This window comes from Haliaeetus albicilla, chromosome 20 (genome assembly GCF_947461875.1).
Source record: "Haliaeetus albicilla chromosome 20, bHalAlb1.1, whole genome shotgun sequence".
NCBI classification, from domain to species: domain Eukaryota; kingdom Metazoa; phylum Chordata; class Aves; order Accipitriformes; family Accipitridae; genus Haliaeetus; species Haliaeetus albicilla.
The window spans coordinates 8876212-8894843 of record NC_091502.1 but is presented as its reverse complement, the minus strand read 5'-3'; the positions used below and the strand labels follow the sequence as shown (position 1 = coordinate 8894843).

General features: G+C 38.2%; 1 protein-coding gene across 1 annotated transcript; it reads right to left on the bottom strand.

The window, feature by feature from the left end:
* Positions 1–282: 282 nt before the first annotated feature.
* CPAP (centrosome assembly and centriole elongation protein) lies at positions 283–18565 on the bottom strand. The gene is made up of 16 exons (XM_069808222.1): positions 18436–18565; positions 16459–16966; positions 14293–14416; positions 11907–12051; positions 10230–10335; positions 8311–9931; positions 6678–6810; positions 5669–5834; positions 4440–4679; positions 3721–3820; positions 2669–2766; positions 1893–1991; positions 1643–1783; positions 1451–1535; positions 1235–1355; positions 283–620 (listed from the first exon to the last, which is right to left on the bottom strand). Exons 2-16 carry the CDS (start codon positions 16879–16881, stop codon positions 428–430), a joined length of 3795 nt encoding a protein of 1264 aa, XP_069664323.1. The 5' UTR covers positions 16882–16966; positions 18436–18565; the 3' UTR covers positions 283–427.
* Positions 18566–18632: the final 67 nt, after the last annotated feature.

Below are 18632 nucleotides of genomic sequence, written 5' to 3'. Positions count from 1 at the left end.
TAAACTGATATCCAGACTATTAAATCTGGCCTTCTGCTGTATTTCACCACAGGAGGGGGTTCCAACAGCAGAACTTTATACCTTGGACTGAAGAATCTTTTTTCTTAGATGTCTAAAATAAGGTAGTCTGCTGCTGTTCAATGAAGATTCACTGACAGCTGAGGATTTAAAAAAACAGAAAACAAAACACACCCTTTAAACTACACATCGCAGAATACTGAATCAATAAACTGCTGCTTAAAAAGTAGAAATGGGAAAAAAATAAGAAAAAGCTCTGATGTATTAATGCCCACTGAAAAATAAATTTATTTCAGGAAAGCTATAAACAGTATCTACACAATAAGCTTAAAGGGGTTTCTTTTCTTGTTCACAGGAATGTACATTATTTTTGCTGACATGCCAACACTTCCAACAGTTTTGACATTATCTACAACTTAGTGTCCATGATAATATTACCATCCTTGTCCTTTACTCTTACTCTCCCAGAGATGTATTTTGTTTCCTGCTGTCCATTCGTGTACACAGTCTTGACAGTACCATCTGGATACTCCCGTCTCTTGAACTGTGATGTGTGTAGTTCTCTTTGGCCATTATTAAACTCTATAGTTTTGCTTCCATCTCTGCAGTAAATAAATGTATTTAAGTATATTTTTTTTTAAATCATTGTAAGGACTATACATAGGCTTAAGCTTAGTCTCAGAAAAAAAACCATTAAATATGCAAGCCTAAACAAAGGAAGAACTTAAAAAAATACAATATTTGTGAAAAGTCTGTTTTGTTAAATAGCATCCCAGCTGGTTGGTACTCAAAAACCTGTTTCTGCAAAACTGACATGATTTCTTTACCTCAGCTGCACTTTCTCTGCACTAAATCTATTGCTGCAACAGTCCAGGAAAAGTTTAAAACAATGGTTTGAGCACTATCAGTTATCAGCTGTCAATCAGACCTGCTTGCTACACCAGCTAGGTTTTCACACATTCTCTAGAATTATGCACAAATCAGAAAAATCTCTCAGGTTAGGGTATGAGAAAACACACACAGGCATTCAATCTTTATGTCTCCTCCAAGCTACAAGGAAAAAAAAAATTTCAGCTGTAAATACATGGTCACAGTACAATATATTCAAATGTAAACTTCTAGAAATAGATCTGTCACCATATACTGCCTCTGTCAGTGAGCCCTAACTGCTCCTTTCCCCTCAACAGGCTAGGGTACCTGAAAAGGTAAAGCTTACCGCTGAATACGAACAATAGTACCATCTGGAAAGATACTTTCTTCTTGGCCATCCGTAAATAAATTTTTAATCGTTTGATCAGGGAAGGTAATTTCTTTCTTACCATCGGGGTAATGCTTCTCTGAAATGTATTTTGAGACAATATGCTTATTACATAAATACAGGTATATATGGGCAGCAATTTTGAGGGTTCGTTGGGTTGGGTGATTTCTTTACCTATTTGTCCATTTGAAAACTGCAAGACCTCTAAGCCATCAGAGTATGTAGTATGTGTAGTCTTAGCATCAGCATAATAATAAATCTGCAGAAAACAGTTCAGATTTAACTTGTGAGAAATTTTTTATGTGTATGTATGTACACATGCACATAAATAAGTACAGAAAAATGCAGAAGATGTAGGATACATACCACTGTTTGATCAGGCATAACCTGCTTCACATCCCCATTGAAGAAGGTTATAGTTACAGTCTTCCCATCAGAACCCACTTTTTTCCATGTCCCATTGGGGAAAAATATGAGGTGACAGCCATTTTTTAAAACCTTTTCAACCTAATGAATACATTACAGAGGTCAGTATTGAGCCACCACACTCACATACTCATTCCTCTGTTCCAACAGCTGTCCTGTGGAATTTCAGAGTGCCAACCTCTCATTTTACCTTTCCATCAGGATAAGCAGTTTCTCTCTGTATCTCTTCACTGTCTGTATATGCAGGTCCAGATGGTAGGGACACATGAGCTTCATTAGAAGAGGTGTCCTGAAATGACAATAATCTAAGCATAAACTCGAATCGAGCTTTGTCTTTTTACATGTTGGGGTTTTTTTCCTAGGCTGACAGGTATTTCAGGAAATGAGCATTGGGAAGGAAGGCATAAACACAATTTGGGTTTTATGCAACTCCCAGTATAATTCAAGTGGTAAGACAGACTGAAACTCAGCAATAATTGGTTGCCTGTGGTCAGCTGTAGTCTGGACTAAAGTGGAATTCAGTGGTGTATTGTAGCATGGTGTTCAACTACCTTAAGTCATCCATATCAAGGTATGAAACGATGAAGTTCATAAAGCTTGAATGCTACTGACAGCAATTACTGTAAGAATTCATTCGACTATTTACAAGATTCTTGCACAGTTGCCCTACATGGAGCTCATAAACATCCATGTTTTTCCCCCTCTCTCAAAAGGTAGAACATTTCGCAAAATTCAAGGGAGCAGGAGATTATTATTTTATTTTATTTTCTTGGCCAAAGAATGTTGCAACTACTAGACACAGGTAAAACCATTTTCTGGTATGACAATAAAATTGCAGCATAAGAAGGTGAGTCAACAGCTTCACCAGTCACCCTCCAGATACTCATTTAAGTACAAGAAAATATTGTTTTACTTTAGGCTTTTTCCTACCCCTTAAAAAAAATCAAATCAAGATACAGGACTTACTACCATAAAAGTCCTAGAAGAATCTTCTAGTGCTGTCATTGTCTCAGAGTTGCTTCTGTCACTAGCAGGTCCTGATGCAGATGTTCTAGAAAGCTTTCCTACTCAGATAGATGTAATACAGTTAATTTGGACAGTGAAATTAAAGTACAGTTTACGTGTTATATATGAGGTCAAGCTGTACAGGACACCTAGATTTCTTAAATGCAGTTAAAACTGAAAGCAGTACATTTAGGAAAAGAATCAGCACAAGCCAGCTCCCTCACGTATGTCATTGCTTCATGTGTCAGCAAGAAGCTATAACTGAAGAATCGCTGCACTTTGCTATATCTTCTCTGTAGATTTACAAAGGATTTTTTTCCCCCCTCAGTATCTAGACAATATTATTAGTTATGCCTTATAGTGAATAAAGGAAGACTAATAGAACCTTTTAACAGGAACCGATTGGCAGACTTTTCCCATGTCTCTCCTCGCATACCAGAAGGATTACCAAGTAAAACCAGCAGTGGCTTCAAATCTAGAACATACTCCTCTGACAGATAACATGATGGTTGCTTGAGCTGTCAGAGGTGTCAAAAAAGTACCCTCCACTTACTTTCTGTATGTGATTATTCATTAGGAAGGGGTATAGCTGCCAACAGCATTTGCTCCTAACTGTGAACAAGGAACACCTGCTATGGCATTGCCCATATGATTACAGATCTTGAGAACAGAAGGTTCTGAAGAGACACAGCAGTTCTGATGCTATCAACATAGTCATCATGTCTGCAGCTTGGAGAACATCAACGATGAAAGCCATTTTGGATTGCAGAACGCAACTTCTGGGATGCTCCAGACCACCAAACATGACCAGAAGCATATTTGCTCTGAGAACGGTCTCATCGCAGCTTTCTCCAGCATCTTACCCTGTGAGGTATTTGTCCATAGGCTCAAGTCCATTACAACTATTGTCTAGCTGCTTTTGAGGTGGTGATGCATTCTTTTTAATACAAACAAAAATCCACATTCATTTTCTTTTAAAGAGTAAACAGAATTCCCTGATTAGACAAACATACCTTTTGCCTGTGAATAACTTTTGCCATTTATCTTGCTGCACTTGTGTACTGGAAGAAGTGGAGATGCAGTCTGACTTTTTGGGCCTCTATTTGGCAGACACTAAAAGAACAGAAGTTATTTGTGGTTTACATGACATTTATTCATAAATGTTCATACAGCGGCTACAAGATTTATACACCATACGACATGAAATTTACTGGAAGCTTTCTTTACAAACTACACGTTTTTAAGACTTAGTCAGCAGAATGGCTTGTGTGATGTAGCCCCAGCTACACTTTGGAACTCTTCCTCTGTCTGCTGCCTCACGACTAACAACTGCAGAATGTTAATTTGGTGCAAGCAATCCAGAATAACAGTTACAGTTTCAAAACTAAATATAATGGCTTTAGGCAATGGTGAACTGCCTGGTTTGCCTGGCTTATCCTTAAGGTGCAGAGGTTCACAGGTTAGATCCCATCTACGATTTTTCTCTTACAATTGCATTATTTTGAATTTCTAAGATAAGTTTCTCAACTGAAAAGATGCTGTACATTGTGAACATCCACATTTGGAGAGAATATGACATTAACAGAATTCTGTGTCTGTCACTACTAGCGGAGTCCCAAGATAAGTAAATTAAAAGTAAACACCTAAGTTGTAGCTATTGGATTCCAAGTTTATGATCCAAAACTCAAAAGTATTCACAGATGAATTTAAAACACCAAGACTAATAACTTACAGATTCTGCTCTTTTTTGAGTCATCCCAGAATTTCCTATTTTCCTCTTGCTTCCAGCAACTTCTACTTTCTTCCAGGCTTCTAGACGAAACCTCTCCATAATTCTGACTTCCTCTTTTAGCTCCATATTCTCATTTACTAAAGCTTCTATTTGATCTTTCAGGCGTCGATGGGTGGTTGACCATTTTGCCTCTTTTCTCTTTAAATCTTCCTGTAATTCTGCAATCTGCTGTTTTAAAGCCTTAGAAAAATGCATGCTTATAAATCAAAGAGCTTTCATTTTTTAATATATTAAAAGATTTTAATGTTCTAATAGAAATACAAGCACACACAAAAAAGCACAAGAGTGGGAAAAAAATAAGATCCGCTTAATGGGGCAGAAGGTGAAAGGTAGGAGAAATTTTCTTCCCTGAAATAGGTATTATTTACTTTAGACTACCAACTTTATAAGCTCAACTTCAATCACAGAAACCGTCTTTACTGCCCTCTTGGCATCCTTTACACTTCATAGATTGGCCAGCACAAATACACTTGAGACAGAAACATGAAATCTTTAAGGCTACACTTGAGAGGACCCTTCAAAAATCTTGGCACAGGAAAATAGGGAGGACACAATCGCATACAACACATGCGAATCTGCCTAGCCAGTTTAGCAAATGTTACTTCAATCTGTTGAAGTAAGGAAAATTTATAGGGAAGGAGGAAGGAAATCCATGTGTGATGTTTCATATGACTTGTCTGTACATCTCATGACACCAAAGGAACAAACAGATCTTGTTTCTTATATCTGATACCTAAAGACCTACAAGTAATAACAAAATGTAACTTCAAAAATTGTAGATTACTACATATACTGTACAACAGTTATAGACAGAATAAAACTCAAGTACAGTTTTAGTTTGCATTTTGATCCACTACCATTAATAAAAATATTACTTAATATTAACTACAGTAGTTTTTTTATCAAAGTTGAAGATCATTCTACCAGTCATGAGCAGTTTTTAGTATGGAAATGTGACAAAAAGATTTGCTTATCAAGGTTTTTTTTGCCTTAAAACTATCAAACATTGTGAAGACTGTAGTTCCTTCTTCATTTAGGCCACGTGTACTAACAGTTCCCATGTTGAAATCACTTGCAACTTTTCAATTAATTTAGAATTTAGTTCTCAACTGCCTTTAAATGTATTTATGTGTTCCTGTGTGGACTAGAAGAATAATATATTTTTATACCTGAATTTCATCACGTTCTTTTTTATCTGGAATTGCTCTAGCTTCTGTGGTGTATTTTTCAAAAACTTTACGCTCCTTTTGCAGTTTTTTCATTTCCTTTTTTTTATATTCTTCTATTTCGGCCAGTTCTTGGGCTTTCTGCTGTTGAAAGTCTGCAATTTCTTTCCTATAATTATTGAACAAAATTGTTGTTTTAGTCCAAAACGACTTCAAATCTGGATTTTAAGGAAGAAAATGAAGACTGAATTTTGAGGTCATTGATTCCAATTCAGCATCTATTAACCCCAGGAAGACTTGCCTAAAATGCTATTACTTATTTAAGGAGTAAGAGTTGTCACACAGTGTTTGAAGTCCAACAATTTCTGGTTTTATATCTTCTAGTCACAAAAGTTATCCTGAATTTAAGTAGGCTTTGGCTAAAATCTTCCAATATTCTTCAAAGCAGTAGAACACCATTCCCCCAAAAGTACTGGGGAGAAGAATCTAACAGCAGGAGTTCACAAATTAAACATTAGCCAACAACACAATGCTGTTTCCAAACAAAAGTGACTTTGATACAAATAGGTGTGCCACATTTAAGTCACAAGAGATAATTATTCTGCTCTACATGTCACTTATAAGTGCCCTAGTTCAAATGAAAATATTCTCAGTTTGTACACACAAACATCCAATCCAAAGGAAGAGCATCAATCATGATGTTAGCATGAAGATCAGTTTTGCAAGAACAGTTTAGGACTGTGTTATTATTCAGAACAAAAGTATACAAATTCTCCCAAGTATAACCTTTAAGGATATCATATTAAACTAGCAGAGGTTCTTAATATTATAACTGGTGAGTAATAATTACAGTTTGATATATACATAGAGCAACAACCAGTTTCTTGACCTATGTCTCCACTGTAACTGAAACACAGCAGTTATTTACATGTGCTTTTGGTAACTGGACACTATGATAGTCTGGAACATACTATGTAAGTGAATGCACCAAAATGTTTCAATAAAAAATTACCTGATATTTGCCAAGGCATGCTCTCTTTCTTCACGGAGTTTAGTTATAGTTGTGTTTTCAGCTCTGAATCTCTCTATTTCAGTTTCCAATTCAGTAAGTCTCTCTCTCAGTACCTGGGATGGAATAGTGTTTCCTGTCAAAGAACAGCCAGATGGAAGTTATCTAAGCTGCATCCATATGACTGAAGTAAACAATTATCACACACCAGTTAAAAAAAAATTTAAAAAAATCAAGTGATACTATTATAGAGACAGTAGTAGTATTGCAAAAAATTTCTACTATTCAAATAACAGAGAAGTGACATTTTAAAGCACTCTGCACTATTTACTCAAGTACCTCAGATATTGAGTATATCTATCATCTTCGTAGAACTAAATGTATATTAGGAACTGGAATGTGAAGGGCTTCACGTCAAGCTAGAGAAATTAAATGAAGGTATAAGGGCCAAGCATCAAACAGAAGTGTTTATGGTTGTAAGTTTTTCCAAGTTTTATTCACAAAGTCTGCTCACACCCATCACTGATGTGAAATCTATTGCAGGGGCTGATAATAGGATTTGTGGGCTTTTTTGCCATCCCAGTTTCCTGTTCAGTCACTGCTTAACACTCCCAGGGTTTTAATAGTCTGCTTCTGAGTATGCAACCGAAGAGCCTAAATACTGATGTTGCAGTGTAGGTAGTTGCCTCATTCACCCTTAAATGCTCTGAGATTCAGTTAAAAAAAAAAAAAAAAAGGGGGGGGGGGCAACAAACCCACAATTCTACCCCTCTTCCTGCAAACAACATCTAGCAGGCATCTTTAGACAACCCTACAAAAATCAACTTTCCACAAACCAATAAGTGGAACTAGCAGCTTTTATATGAACCTCTTATAAAAACCTAAACAAAATCCTAAACATTCATTGGAGCAGAGTTTGAAACCAAAATCTCACCACCTTACAGAGAAGAGCTTTAAATGCTAGGCTATGCCACCATGTTTTCACTGAATAAGCGCATTTTTAATGATGTCACACAAATGCAACAGCTTCAACAGGAGCTTATAGAGGCTTCCCCAGACTATAACCATATGCTTGAAATCAACTTGGGCAAAGTAGAAAAATGAATCCATTGTTTCCCATATTCCACATGAATTCTCTAGATACTATATTACTGTGAGAAAATATGGACAGGGCTGATGCCTCCTTATATTTTATGAGGAACAAGCTAACCTAACAGCACATAGCATTACCCTGCTGGGGTGTAAATGCACATTGTAGTGGAAAGGGAGGTAGCACTTCATTTTCGGCGTGCCTTTGATACTCTCTTTGATTTGGAAACAGTGATCAAGCAGCTCCAGGTCAAGTTAGTTCAATGAGCTGGTCTGACAGAAAACTAGCCTCCAGGAAAAAATATTACAAAAAAATAAATTAAGTTTTCACTGATCCTACTCATTCTGCAACCTGCATAATTGTTAGATCTGACATTAGACATACAACCATGAGAGGAGATGAAAGGTGAGAATAGGGCCATTCCCTGCAGCAGAAGTCTGTGCTTACACCCTTTGGTGTAATGTCAGGTTGCAGCTTAAGTGTTAGAAGGAAAGACTTGTAATGTATGCCGTCTCCAACTTTTCCTACCAGTTGCTGTTTTCTCACCTCCTGGCTCCTGTTCCTCATTTGATTTGATTTCATGCTCTGAATGGCAGCCTGCCTTCTGTTTCGGTTTCAGTGAAGGAAACAGTTTCATCATCAGGTTTGATACAGGTCTATTTGAATCACCGTCCACTGCAGACTCTTTGGACATTTCATCTCCCCTCTTTGAGGCAATTTTTCTCTTTATTGCTTTATCTGGGACAGTTGTAACATTCTTACTGGAAAAGTCCATCTGTAAAGGTATTTTAGCATATTTTTCAGGTAAATCACTGTTAACATAATTTTCATCAAGATCGCTCCATGTTCTTTCATCATCAAACTCAAACTTACTCCTACTTATACAAGACATGCTGCTGTGATGGTCTGAGGGTTTTCTAATCTTTTGTTTTGACAGTATACTGCAACCTTTGTCTGAGAAGCCAAGGTCAGCATCTCCATTTTTGCCTTCTTTGCTGTTGTCTGTAACAGAACTTCCATAATCAAAAAATTCTGGATCACTTTCTCTATGGCTCATAAAGGATGTCTTAGCATCTTCATTTTCATGCTTTAATGTAGTCTCAAATTCACTCTCAGAACCTGTAGTAGTATCACCATTGCCCTCACCCTTAACTTCATTTACAATCCATTGATTACTTTTTAAAGCAGGAGCTGCTGTCATGGAAGAAGCTGAAAATACTACGCTGTCTGTTTTATTCAATGGATCCTTCATTCTAAAAGATGTCCCTGAATTTGAGACTGTATGCATAACTGCTCTATCATTTATATTGCCCTGTGTCATACAGTCTGCCTTTTTATTTTTCTTATTTATAAGTTCAACAGCCAGCACCTTTACTTGCTGCTGTTTTGCCTTGATAGGGGTAGAAGACATTCTACGGCCTTTTAAAATTTGCTGATCTTGATCTAAGATCCTTTGCACAAATGAGGAATTACTTGAGAAAGATATTTCATCTGCAGCTTGTTCTAGAAACAAAAATTCATCTAATTCTAGATTCTCTTTTTCTTTTTCTTTTTCCCAGTTTTCCAGCTTATTCTGAAATGAAACTTCAAAAGACAGTTCTGAATCTTTTACAGGGTGACCTACAGCACATTTAGAATTAGAAAAGGCTCTGGCCAGCTCATGAGACAACTGAGGATTTTCTGTGCCAGGTAATTTGTTTCCAATTTTGACAGTGTTAGACTTAGCAAATTCTACTATGTTCTCTTTATTTTCTATTTTGTTGCTAATTTCTAATGGGAAAGAATCTCTCATCTGTCCATCATGATTTTTTCCTGGTTCAATTCTTGTTTCTAATGGCAAGATATTTTTTCCATTGCGATTCCCAAGTACCAGGGTCTTCTGAATAAGACAATGTTTTGGTTTATCAGGGTGCTTATATTTTTTGCATGGTGCAAAAGTGTTCTCAGAAACGAGTTCATTGCCAGGAGGCACAGTTTTCTTCTGTATTTGTGATCTGTCCACTTTAATAACATTTCTGTCATCTGAAGCCCTTTGTTGAAGTTTTAGGGCATTTTCTCCAAGTTTTGTCATTTTAGATTTGGCATTAGTGAATCTTGTTAAGCCCTCTCCTCTTTTCAGGAAGGGTCGTTTGATCACGGGTTTTTGAATGGCCGATCCGTTTGTCGCCTGAAAAGGGGTAAGGAAAAGTAAAACACAAAAGGTTAAAGAGCATCTTACACAGTTTGAAGATTTCTTCAAATAAACCCCACATACAAGTAGGAATTTATATAGTACATTTCTACTGGATTTCTAAAGACATCTTAAGTGAAATATTTGGGGATTTTTTTTTTTATTTTTAAGAATGTGAATATTGCATTCACTGTTAGCTTTTGATGCTAGAATCTTACTTGTACATTTTTAAAGCACCTATCGCATCTTGGCACAATATATAAAGAACAACAAAGTTAAAAAATAAATAAATAACCTGTAACTTCTGGGTTTGCTCCAGACGCTGCTTTTCTAGTTGTATCTGTTCTTCCAGGAATTCTTCAAATGTCTGTTTCTTCTCCTGAATTGCAGCTTTAATAGGTCTAGTGTAATTTAAAAAAAAAAAAAAAAATTTAAAAAATTCAAGTCTTACATTTCTATATAAAATAACTGTGTTTAATGTCACTGCTATTCAAAGACCTAAGGTGTAGTTACATAAAATAGGACACATTATGAGGTACTTTAGTCATTAAGCGTCAAAGTTAATCTGAGAAATGCATTGTAACACTAGCTGTTTATCTTTTGAGAAATGGTTTATCAAATCCCTGCTATAGTTAATATACATATTTAAAAGATACTGTATGTAGGTTTTGCCATTTCTTCTTTCATAGGTTTTCTCAGTGACACTTTCTTCTGCCTAGATCACCAAACTTTCACTCATATTTTAGTCATACTGCCAATTTCTACAGTATCATCTTCCCACTCAGTAATGCTACTGAGATTGTGTTCCTTATCTCCCCCTTTGATACTCCTCCTCCTTCACAGGAGCACTGGGTCTGGCTAGGGTGGAGTAAGCTTTCTTCCTAGCGGTCCATATGGTGCTGTGTTTTGATTTGTGACTACAACAGTGTTGATAACACACCAATGTTTTAGCTATTACTCAACACTGCTTGCACAGCATCAAAGCTTTTCTTTGTTTTTTTCACACTGCTCCCACCCCCCAGCAAGTAGGCTAGGGGTGGGTAAGACACTGAGAGGGGACACAGCCAGAACAGCTGACCCAAATTGACCAAAGGGATATTCCATACCCTATAACATCATGTTCAACAATAAAAACTGGGGGCTTGGTCTTCCAAAAGTAGCTGTTGCTCAGAGACCAAGTAGGCATCGGTCTGCTTGCGGGAGGTAGAGGGTGACTGCCTTTGCATCACCTGGGGTTTTTTCCCCTCTTTCCTTTGCTTACTAAACTGTTTTTATCTCAACCCACAAGTTTTCTCGAGTTTGCTCCTCTGATACCCTCTCCCATTCTGCTCTGGGGGACAGAGTGAGCAAGACACTGGGTGGGTGCTTAATTGCTGGCTGGGCTCAACCCACCACAGCCTGGAATAAGTATTTCTTGGTTTTGTGATGACCTGGCAGGCAAGGCAGAGCTTTAAAACAATGCCAACCACTACTTTTATTCTATCAACTCCATAAACAAAGCTTTTACCATACATGAGAAGGCTTCTGCCACAAGCACTATTATTACTTCTTAGCCATATGTAGACATTTAAACAAACATAACTCCTGATAATAAACTAAAAAGTCACAGCCTTACACTCCTCCTTCACGTTACTACTTTCACCACGTAACAGTGGATAGGAGGTTGTAATAAATCAAATTGGAAACAGTAATTGTAGCTGCTTATATACTAAGCCATACTAAAACGTGCTTCTAAACTGCCATTACCCCAGGTTGCACACACCTCTTCAGCCAATACACATCACATCTTTCACAGTATAAGCAATTTCAAGCCAGAGCCTCTCCTACTACAGGTCTCCACAGTACCTAGCAAAATGGGATCCTTGGTTGAGAAAGCTATACAAATTGAGAATATCACTCTTTCAGTCAGGACTTAGATTTCAACCAAACTCATGTTATTTGACAAAAACTGCATAGTAATTGCCTGAATTACCTTTCCTCTGTATTAGTCCACAAATGTTTTCGTCCGCTGGAATTTTCAGAGAGATCTGCACTTTCCACACATAAAGGATCAACGTGATTATCTTCACTCTCCATTAATATTTCCATCTTTTGTTCCGGACACCACATGTTTTTTCCTATGAAATTAACAGAAATTTTTTTTCCTTCCCAACAACAAATCGGTTTTCAGCTCATACTTTAAGCAGCATTCAGGTCAGATTAAAACCAGAAGGGAGCTTCATGATAATGTAGTCTGAATTCCTACATAAAATAGCCCTAATATTTCCCCAAATTAATTCTTAGTGGAATTTGAGCTTTCTTTTTAAAGGAACATCCAATTATGCATTAAAAATTTTCCACAGACCTTAAATAACCCATTCTGATTGTTCATCTTCTTTGCTATTGTTAATTTATGGCTTCAAAATAAAATAACTAAACATATTTGGATGTCTGCTGTACTGAAGAACTCTCTTATCAAGCTTCTGTTTCCCATGTACATATATATAAGTTAAGATCAATTTATTCTTTCACATCCTCTTAAACCAAGCTGTGTGATTAAAAGCTTTAAAGCTGGTACGAAGTATGATGAAATGCAATCTCATACCTTTTCCCCAAAACCTGTACAGATTAATAAGGTTTAACTTTATTAAATTGCTAGATTCAAACCAAACCCACTATTTCAGTCATAGCAGCAGAGTATTCATGCTGGTGCCAATAGTAAAACTGAGAAGAGGAGGAAAGATAAAGAACTCCAGTGCATTGCTTCTGATGTACAAAAAATTTTTAGTCATATGGTGGGACCTTGTCAACACATCCTGATTCCTAGCTCCATTTCAGTTACTAATCCTCACGACAGAGCTGGTCTGAAGACATTCTGTGTCCCTGGATAGATTGTTATTTTCCATTTGCCACATGAAAATGTGGGTACAGTTCAACCCAAACAATTCAGCTAACCAATATCTGTCATTTGCTATTTTCCCAGTCTTTATCATATATAAGCTTTAGCAGTAATGATTTTTTTTTTTCCTAAAACAGACAAGCATTTCATACAGACAGAAGAACTTGACTTTGGTCTCATGCTGCTTCTAACAAAACTTACATGGACATCAATGGGAACACTCTGAGGCCTGTAAGCTGTCAGTAAATCAACCAACAAATCAAGTAAACCAACGCTTGTATAAAATCTTCACAAAAAGTAGTAGAAAATTATACTCAGTAACTACAAGGGCAAAAAAACCCACACACACCAAGTTATCTTTCTATAAATGACTAACCAGTAATATATGTCTTCCTCATTTTTCAAACAATTCTGCATTTTCAGAGGCACAGCCAGACCTTGTTTCTCACAGGCAGACACTCCTGAAAAACTGTTCTTCAAAGATAAGGTGCATTCTTTGTTGTTTAACTTTTGTAAAAAATTACTATCTTGTGTATGTGGAGAAACAATCAGAGCACAAGCTCTGTCTTCAAAAATATTCTGATACCCAGATGATAGCAATTGGTGTAAAGTTGTTAAGCCCACTGAATGCCCAGGTCTTAGCTTTTGACTTTCAGCCATTAGTGTATAGCCTTGAAATTAAAAGAAAAAAGTGGCTGTGTCATTGTATTTGTATTACAACACCACTGTTCCACAGGAGAAAAGAAATTGCACTGAAGGGCAACACTGATCACCCAGCCTCCATCCTTATGTTACTGATGAAGAATAAGTGATTAGGCAATCTAGATTTTGTTCTCCTAAAGCCAAGCCCAAAATTCATTTTCTGAGGTAGGCAGAGTGAAAGAAAGTGTGAGGTTGGACTGATACTGCCAACAGTAGAAAAAAACCCTGCTCAACTCTACAAGCTTTTTCCAGCCCAGCACTGTCCCCTCTCTTTGCACTTAGCAAACAAGACTGGAAAACTGATAACAGCTTACAAGTGTTTGTTTTTAAATACAGATCAGCTCCCTAGTCTAGTTCAGTTCATCACCTGAACAGATTTGTTCTGCGTGAGCACAAACAAGGAGGGACCACTTCATCTGGATGCACTGACAGCTTAAAGCAATCAAAAGTATTGTGAGAAACAGCTAATCAGAAAGGAAAGCAACTGTTTGTTTTACACTGTCTTACATTTAAAATATGTTCTTTGAAACAAGGGCTCCCATCATAGCACGTATTGATCAAGTTACAATTACAGTTGGCATTTTATAAAAACAGGGTAGTATTCCTTCTACAGTAGCACTCAACTTTCAGGTACTGAAGCAATCCAGCATTTCTCTCTGACCAATCAAGTAGTCTTAAGGTAAAGAACGCTGAATACACTTTCAGATTTTAACTGGAAAAGGAGATTAACTTCTTCAGTTTGCACAAAATACATCATATGCTTTCTTTCTCAACTTACCAAAAACTGCTGTCTGGCCAGATACCATGCTAAGTAGCTTCTGCTGCTCTTCCATTAGCCTTTGAAGTTGCTCCATCTGTTGTTTCTTTAGCTGTTCCTGTTTCTGTTGTTGCAATTCCTTCAGCTTTTCAAACAAAAAAATAAATGTATTAGAGGCTAGGTTTACTTCAAATGTACCACAGGATTAGTGTCATCAAGACAATGGGGATTTCTTGTTTTCAAGGTGTTCCATTAGGTAAGTGTAAAATGAAGGAAATTAACAATTTTTCTGTCTATGAATACACATGCTATTTCTAGTTTGCCCAATTAACAGTTCCACTAGTCTTTAATTGACCAATCTGCAAACAATAGGAATCAGAACACTCATTTTTACTGCATGGGAAAAACATTCAAATTCTGCTCTTTTAATGTTAACTTCTACTATGCTGTGTTTTTATTAAAATGTGAAATACTTCATAATAATTAAAGTTTTAGAAAAAGTGTGGGGTTGTTTTGGGTTTCCCCCGCCCCTCCAAGATCTCAGTGAACAGTACTGATACAAAGGACCAAGAGAAGGGAAAAAGAGCATCGGAAAACATCAAGACTCATGAAGCTGCCTGAAAAAAAGGAATTAAGATACTGATTAAATTCAGTAATCCAGTCTTTATTTCCTTGTGTAGCAGGAGTCCCTGGCCCTGCCTCAAGACCAGCCTTGAGGGCCATATGAAGGCAGGGCATTCTGTACCCTACCAAACCACAGCAGTGGGTGGTGGGCCTCCATGTCCATCTGTATCTCCAACACAAACATATGTGCTAGTTCCAGCTCCTCCAAAGGAAAGACAGGAGGCCTGATGAAATCCTTCCACAGATCCAACAACTGGACCATGTCTGTCATCCAACAGGTAAGAAAAAAAATCCCCTGAATTTCCCTTGTAGTCCCTTAAAATTCTAGTGAAAGCAGAAGTAAGGAACTATGCAAGTAGAAGCTGTGAACTAATGATGAAGATCTAAAGATCACCTAAGTCTCATCTCCAATCCCTTCATTTAATTTATTGAAGAAATCATAATTCTACCTGTTCTAATAATGATATCTTCAGAAAACCAAACTGAAAAAAAATCTCATACATCCAAAACTACATTTGCCACTACAAGCATCGGATTTATTTTTTTTAATATATTAGACTGTCAGTAACTTTAAGACAGGACACTTAATAATTCCTCTTAAGATACCATTAAAGCAGCTAATATCTGTCATTTAACCACTGTTTGATACTACTGACAATACTGAAAAAGTAAATAAATATTTTCCTATCATGTAAAATACAGGCAAAAACTTTTACAGCACCAGATAAGTTGTGAAATTCTACTCTAAAGACACACATGCACTCTCTCCTTCTCTCCACTTGAGTGAAGAGACATAGACATTTGTGCTGAGGCAGCTGCTAGCAGAGTGGACAAGGAGGTGAGTTCTTAATCCTCAAGAACAAGATCTATTAAAGTGCTGCTGAACACTTCAGCTATCACAATTTATATCTAGTAATTGGGAAGAGCTACAAGCAAATGTATAGCCAATTACAGTGGATTAACTGACATGTTTGCATTGGAAAAAAAACAATTAATAACATCACAGCATGTAATTCCAGGCCTTTTTGTCCTGATGTCTTGGATACTTCATCACATTCAACACTAACATCTCTCTTCATCTGAACAGAACCAGGTATATGGGTGTACATACCTACTTTGAGAACTAACAGAAGATATTGCTATAGATACAAGAACACACAAGTTCACCATGCTGTGAATATCTGTGGTGAAGTACTACCACTGTAATGACCAGCACCCCATTTCCACAGCTTCAAGTGAAGAAACAACGGAATGTTGTAAAACTGTGTGCACCTTTCCAGGTAAAATGATTTTGAGAACAAGTACACTGCCACTGAATGCAATTTCATTTTAAACTTGAACCTGTGCCAGCTGGAAACAATGGAAGTTAGACTCTCAATAACTGCACATCATGAGGAGGACACCAACTTCTATGCATTCATAAATGTGACTTAGGACTCGCTCTTTAAGCTTGCTGTGTTCTATACATTGCAAAGAGTTTGCTTACTTCCAGGTATGACAAATCATATGCAGGAACAAAATAAATCTTAATGGATGCACATCAAGGAATTCTAGGACTTTTACCTGTTCAAGCTTTTGTAAGAGTGGATCACTGTGATTGGATTTATTCTGACCATCCACCTCACCACGGACAAAGTCTGTTTTAGACGCTTCTACGTTACATGCTGCTGCTGGAAAAGATGTTTCAGTGGCATATTGCTGAAGTGTACAAGAGCTGCCAGGCTCTTCACACAAGGAGTCATCACTTACAGAACAGCTGTCTGAAAGATGCAATGCTTCAGCAGGGAAAGCTGTGATGTTTTCAGGTCCAGATAACAAATTTTCTTTGTTGATTTTCAAACCAGTAAAACTAGGATCTAATAAGACTCCTGCATGGGAGCTATCAGACATCCAATGAGCAATGAAGTTTTGTTCACCACTTGGATCTTCAACAGTTGGCATCCTGTAAATTGTATTCCAATTTATTTGGGGATGTAACATTAACATAACAATATTATGTTACGTAGTGTCAAGACAGTAAAACTTTCAAAGTTCCAGGTATTTCGTATGGATGGTTACCTACTTTTAGCACCTAGAAATTAAGCAGATAAACAAAATAAGAAATCTACAATAACAGATGCCCAGTAAAAGAAAGTTACTCTCTTATAACCAACCTAGTGCATTTATAAAAATAAGTCACAATCTACTTTTCCCTTGGCAATAGACAAAATTTGGACAGTGAGTAACAAACACTGTCTGTGCAGGAAATCAACATCATCCAACTTTTAATCTTATTATTTGAGTGCAGTTAATATTATCTCAAATATTATAAAACTGTGTATAATAGTCTCTTCAGTAGTACAGAGAGGGATTCAGAATTTTTTTTAAGTGCCTACAACAAAAGAAGAGGATGATTTGAGGAGCTGAGAGACTTCCCACACAGGACCTTCACATTAATGCAAAGTTTCAAATATGTCCATCTAAATACAAACATTTTACTGCACATATTTCAATGCAGCACTTACTGTTTTCATGTCTGTCTTAGTTTCTCATGGAAACTCTACAACCATGCTGCCTATTAGCTTCTTCCTCCCAACCAGCTTCTTTTTTTAAATCCTTCCCCCCAAAAAGTTTGGAGACTGCAAAAGCTTTAGTGATAACCAAATTCCTACAATACTCATAAAACATGAGTGAATTCAGGTACATAGGAGACCCAAAGTGATTTCCTCGCTTCGGAAGAAAAAGAGACAGAACTACTGCCCATGACGATGTGGCAGCAAGAGCCTGACCTGCTACCTCAAACTCTTCCCCGGGCAATTAACTCTCAGCCCGTGCCTATGGTGTGTCACAGGGAACAGAGAGGAAAGACGGAGCCAGGGGACAACGGACAGACAACCACAGCAGCCCCGGCTCAACAGTCCTGCTGACCAGGAAATAACTTCTTAAAGCTTCCTCATTTCCTCGAGATCAGTTCAGGCCAGCTCTCGCTTAATTTTCCTGCTGTAAAAGGGCTTATGCTTTCAACCAAAGTTTGAAACTGTGACTAGGAGAAACAGCGAAATTCCCTTAGAAAGATATTTTTCAACTGCCTTCTGTTTTGAGACACCGCTGGAAGTTTCCCAGGGAGGTACAGATTCCTGCACAAGCAAATTCAAGCCTACAGAGTTCAGACGCTATTTTTCCCATCACCTTTTAGAGACCCTTTCGAGGCAGCCTGCCAGTTTAAAGCTTCCCCTAATTTTTACGAGCAGCGGCACTTTCATGCCGACCAAAAGAGCTGGCAGTGCTGAAGCTGACCCGTCCCGGGAAGGCGAGGAGGGACGAAGGGATCCCCCCCAAACGTCGCCGGTGGGGAGACAAGCACAGCCACGTTCCTCAGCCGAACCGAGGGGCCAGGCCCGGCGCCTTTCTTCCGACACGGACACGGACACCGCCCCAGCCCGCGGCACCGCAGCTCCCTCACAGAGGGCTCACCGAGGACGCCCCGAGCTCGCCGCCAGCGCCCGCCGCTCCCCCGGCCCCGAAGCACCCGCACCGCCACAGCTCCGACCCCACAGGTACCGGGGTGGCTGCACCAGCACCGCTCCTCAGGCTGCTCCTGCAGCAACGCTCCGCTCTGTCCGCCACCCCTCTCCTATTACAAACCTGCCGCCATCGCACGGCCTCCCGGCGCCACAGGCTGGGCACCGCCCCGGCGCCGAGCATGCTGGGAGTTGTAATCCCAAGCCGCCGCCTTCCCCGCCCAGCTGCGAGGAGGC